The following is a 5,435-nucleotide window of genomic DNA, read 5'->3' as shown; positions in this document are numbered from 1 at the left end:
GTCGAAACTGATAACATATCGACTTGCCCGATTCGCGGTCTTCGTTGCAACACAGTCGTGTAGTCGTTTTAGGGTAGAACCGGGAATAAATTTGTATCAAGTTGAATTTGGTATTATTGGAAGCGCAATTTTAAGGCGAGTAACATATCCAAAATCCACCGGAATCCACCCACGGGTAAAAAAATGACGGCTATTTTACCCGTGGGTGGATTATTTTAATGAAAGCACCCGTTTTACTCAAAGTTTAGAACCGAGATATATGCCGTTGCGAGATTGATTTGCATGTCATCTATGTAAAAGCGCTTTCTTTTGATGATCAGTGAGCTCGTTCAAAGAAAAAGCTAGCAACACTTTTATTTGATTCCGCCATTTTAATTTTACCAAGTAATGTGTAGTTTCTTTTGTGAGTTCTGATTGGGTGATGCTAATGAGCCGAAGTGAATCTTATAATTGTTTGAGGGCGTGCGACATTCAGTAAATCGTGGTGAAATCTGCTTAGGCCGAATAAATAGTCCTTGGCTGGCGAAGATGCATATAATCTAATGTCTTGATAACTTTGAAAAGACTTCAGTTTCCTAGCGTGAATCATGCATGTATTAATTTAATTACCGAACATTTCTTTCAGATTTAGGGCGTAAAACGTGTTATTAAACTAATTAAAGCAACCAGTACACTTGAACCATGGAGCTCCGTGCTTGAACGTAATTTTATTAACCGACAAGGACTTCTAATTCAAACATATTCGAATATGCAAATGAGTTCGATGCAAAGCTGTAGTGCGTTCGCGTCGTCTCTCCAGTTTTCGTTCGACTGCTATGTGACGTCACAACTGGGGCGACTGTAGCAAAAGATAAAGATAGCGAACGACGAAATCGGTATGTAAATGGTGTTTAGGTAATTTTCTCAAACATAAAATGCAACCGGGCGTGAATTTAAAGCGCGTTCGAATTTCATATAAATAAGCAATGTATTTTACACGCGTTGTATACGTCCCATATCGAACAGGACGCGGCACGACGACTGCCGCCCTTTAAAATAAATTGTATACTTTTTCGCTTGTACAGCAACGAGCCAATACGATCACGTGATACTACTTTCCCGGATTACGTTCGTGTAAACTTTAGCAACGCGAACGCACTTGTGCAGGGATGATAAGCAACGCGTATCGAACTGTTCGGAGTTCGTTTTGTGTGTGTCCTTACGTTCTTATGTTCTGTCTGAACATTTAAACATTTTCTTCTATGTTATCGATAAAGAGCCATTGCGCGATACGCCTAGCTATTTTGAATCATAGTTAAGGACAACGATTACCAAATATTATCTACTATATATTGTAGAGTGTGATTGTACTGGCCTTTTTTTCAGACGCAACCGCCGCCTCCTCTGACGTCATTATTTGCTGTATAAAGGTAGCCACAGAAAGCAGCGCTTGTTGTCACGGGATACCGGTACACAACTGAAGATAATTGTTTTTTATGGATTCGGCACCGCGTATTCGGTCAGTTTCGTAGGAATACGTACGTGTAACAAGTGATGACCCCCCACCCCCAATAAGGCGTTGACGGAAGATTTTGGAATCCACACTGTGCATTCGATAAAATGTAACAGAGATAACAGGTTGGTTTATTACTGTGCTAGCGATCTCATTTTGTACACACAATCATTGTATCGCATTGTGACAAGTAAAAACTTGCCGATTTGAACATGATCCGCTATTTATTTTGTATGACTGTTACGTCGACAACAGTCGCGTTTTATAGTTTCTTTGTGTCTTATTGCGTAGTTTCTATTGGCACTGATAAATCGGCATATCGCTGAAACGTGATAATGTCATTTCCCTGAAGGGCCTCGCGCCATTTTAAACAGTTTTTCAAGAAAGGCCATTTTCAACAGTCGATTCTTGTTGCGTAACAGAGCGACGCTATTTGCCACAGACATTCAATGACTGTATTCATACTCAGGGGGTAAACGCAAAGCTAGCTCCAGGGAGCTATCACATCTGAGTAAATCGTGTTCCGTAACACTATCGTCGTTACAGTATTCAGGTCACTTTTCTCATCTTGCGCCTTCATTGAGTCGCTCAACCCATGGAGGTAAAAAGAACTCGCTTTTTACCTCTATGCTCAACCCAACAAATTTAACCACCCTAACAACGAATTAAATTCTCTAGAAAATAGCACAATTATTTATGACACTCTAGATCCCCGCCTACTGATACAAAAACCACGGGGTTTAAATTATTCATCTCTCGGAAGGCATGTGACTCTCATTTATTTGTCTGAGATCAGCTTTAGTAATAACCATAATGGTTCATCCCAGGTTATAAAATTGCCATGACCGGGCAAGTCTACAAAAACGCCTTGAATTATGATCTAGCTTGATAATGGCCGTGATGAGAACATTATTTTGTAAAGCTGTCAACAAGTTGTTTTGTTTTATGGGGATTTCAATTTATCTCATGCATCGAGCGATCCCTGAGATTGTTTGTAGTTTGTAAATAGCATATTGATACATTGTTAATGAATAGAATAATACTAGTAAATAAATAGAAGTAAATGTCACAGCGCTTCTAACAAATATTACTCCCAAGTATGTTTTAGGTTTTAATGTACATCCATGACAATTACAACCGTACTATATGAATGACCGCGCACAATTGGACAATTTTAGATCAGTTATTCGCAATGCATTGGACAATATCCCAGTCCTTGACACATTGGCAAACTGAAAATAATTATTCTGTCGCCAGTGTTTGTAGAAATTTTGAATTATATTCTCTCTTCTTCTTTTACTTTCATTTTAGAAAGTTCTGAATGCACAGTACGGTTGCACAGTAGAATCACGTGAGCCGGTCAGGTGTACTCCGAGTCGTCCAAGATGGCTGACCATCGGTTACGACAGAGGGCGCAATCATTCATCATAACAGGAATAATATTAATCATTATTGGCATTATATTAGAAGCAATTCTTTGGTGGTTTTTCTACATTGGCGCCATTTGTTTCATTGCGGGCGTATGTTTACTAGTTACCGGGATCGTCTGGCACTGTCAATCGAACAGAGGCGGCGCATCGGTGAACGTAGTACAGGTTACTCATCAAACTGGTCCAACGGTCATCGCGACATCGACCATGCATTCCACTATACATGCCCCTCCTCAATACCCACCACCTATGTACGGGGCACCACCACAATCGCTACCAACTGGACCAACGCCAGGGTATATGCCTCCCACGGCACCTCCTTTATACGGACACCCTCCCTCATATGGCAACAACCCCACATATTATCCAGGGTATGTTGTATTTTTATTATGTAATTTGTATTTTTAATTTCAATTTTTATAAAACGACTATACTATACAAATTTACAACATAGTGTGGTCGGATTATGTCCCCTCCCAACTGTCCGTTTCTAGTCCTGCAATGGAACTTGAAGAATTATCACAATTGTGGTAATGCGTTTTTTCTGATATTATCATAAAATCGTCATTTCTATCGATTTTACAATTATTTTTATGAAAAAAAAGATGTGGCACATTCGGCCTTTTTTGTAAGTAAATTAAACAACTTTTCATTACAATTGTTGTTATTGTTGTTATCTTTTCCAGGAATTCACAGCCAGTTAATTACACACAGCCGCCACCAAATTACAGCATGCAGACACAGCCAGGCCCAGGATACTGAATAACGGCTTTCTAAGTTGACAAGGCGAATTGGCGAATACATGTGTTTTTGTGTCTCATCATGCATGGCCGATTTTAAGCTATTTCACAAGAATAAAAATATGCAACGAAATCCCGTTGACTCGGTGAACAAAATTTTGAGTTTCCGGACATCAAGAATTTTTTGTTAAGTAAACTAATTTTAATATCGTCTCCGAGGACGCGTTCAAATGTCGTTGTAAACATCACATGAGACCCATTTCGAACCATATACCTTTCTAAGTGTGAAGTGTGTGACCCTTCTACCAATGTGACGACAGTTGTCACATTTCTACAAACTTGGGTCCGCAATGATATCATTTGTTGAGCTACTCTACAAACAATATGATTATCATTGATACTACAAACAGTATAAAAAATGCAATGTAATTTCCGTTTACGTATCTGATTCAAGTCTGTGTTTTGTTGACATGTGGCCTTTTCATTTCCTAATCTAATATCACCGACCGTCCACGTGACTCTGATATCATTGATTGCTGCACGTGTGCCTCCATTTATCACTAGTATCAGTGACGTCACATTATTCACTTGGATTATGAGACTACTAATGTGTTCACTCAGGGATGAATTATGTTCGAGGATATGATCAGAAAAAAAATAAATTGCTGGAAAATGTGAACGGTAAATGATATATACACAACAGGGACACGTGACTTACTGACCATATGAATGTTTACTAAAAGTCTATGCTTGCACACCAAAGTCTTATTGAAAAAAGAAGAGTATTTTACTGCAGCGACGACATACAACGCGTTACTAAATTGTCCGTGAAATGAAATTGTTGTTACCTTATGATGATTTTTATTTTACAAACATTTCTTTATAAACTGGAATTCATTTGGATGGACAAAACGTATGATTTCAGAAAACAAGTACAGCATCGAATAAAAGAATCCAGTCTCTTCATTAGGGTGGTCTTTAATTATCTAAACCATTGTTAACGCCCCAACGGAAACATTGAGCTACACAGACCAAAGAATTAAAATAAAATCATTACAGCGTTGACGTGCCCTTTGACCTCTAAACACTATTTCTAGTGGAGTCAGTTTGATAAAAATTAGGAGTAAAGTAGTACGAGTCATCCCTTCGCATATTTCAAATTTGAGTGTATATTTCAAATAAAGCTATAATCGTTAAATCGCAAAAGCACAATCGCCCCTCATTTAATCCATAGGTGTGAATTATTATTATTGAAAAAAGGAAGACCAATTTGTCTAATGAGTTTTCTGTATTATTTCTGTATTCTGTAGTTGCTAGGTTACCATGCACACGAGAATGTCAATTTCGCATGCAGCAGAAATAAATGTCACAAAAAACTAGTCATTACATCTCCCTTCCTGTCGTGAAGTTCGTTCAGTCAATGATTTGACTAGTCTACATTTACCCTGGCGTTGTATCAACGTTTTCAGTGTGTTCTTTTTTAACATTCGGTCGCCAGCTAGACGCTCAAACACCGCCATGAATCCTACTGAAGCAAAATAAGAGTAGGAGTAGAAGATTGGAGTAGAGAGTAGAGGTAAAAGAATGCAGCATATTGATTGGCACTGGAAAGAAACAGTTGAACCAAATACAAACTATTATTGACCAAAATCTCGTTTTAAATTTAAAAATCTCAATTTTAATTTGGTGCAATTTGGTTAAATTCTTGTGAACAGAGAATCTACCCAATTATCCAATAGCAGGATCTATGGCGGTCACGGGGGATCGGGCGAC

General features: G+C 38.5%; 1 protein-coding gene across 1 annotated transcript; it reads left to right on the top strand.

Annotated features, from left to right (window-relative positions):
* The first annotated feature begins 1,445 nt into the window (after positions 1-1,445).
* Positions 1,446-5,050, top strand: LOC102808937 (uncharacterized). The gene is made up of 3 exons (XM_006812407.3): positions 1,446-1,617; positions 2,804-3,293; positions 3,609-5,050. Exons 2-3 carry the CDS (start codon positions 2,878-2,880, stop codon positions 3,682-3,684), a joined length of 492 nt encoding a protein of 163 aa, XP_006812470.1. The 5' UTR covers positions 1,446-1,617; positions 2,804-2,877; the 3' UTR covers positions 3,685-5,050.
* The last annotated feature ends 385 nt before the right edge of the window (positions 5,051-5,435 follow it).

The sequence above is a fragment of the Saccoglossus kowalevskii genome, chromosome 8 (genome assembly GCF_978046115.1).
Source record: "Saccoglossus kowalevskii chromosome 8, keSacKowa6.1, whole genome shotgun sequence".
In the NCBI taxonomy this organism is placed as follows: domain Eukaryota; kingdom Metazoa; phylum Hemichordata; class Enteropneusta; family Harrimaniidae; genus Saccoglossus; species Saccoglossus kowalevskii.
Note: the sequence above shows the minus strand (reverse complement) of the source record. Positions and strands in the feature narration are given on the sequence as shown.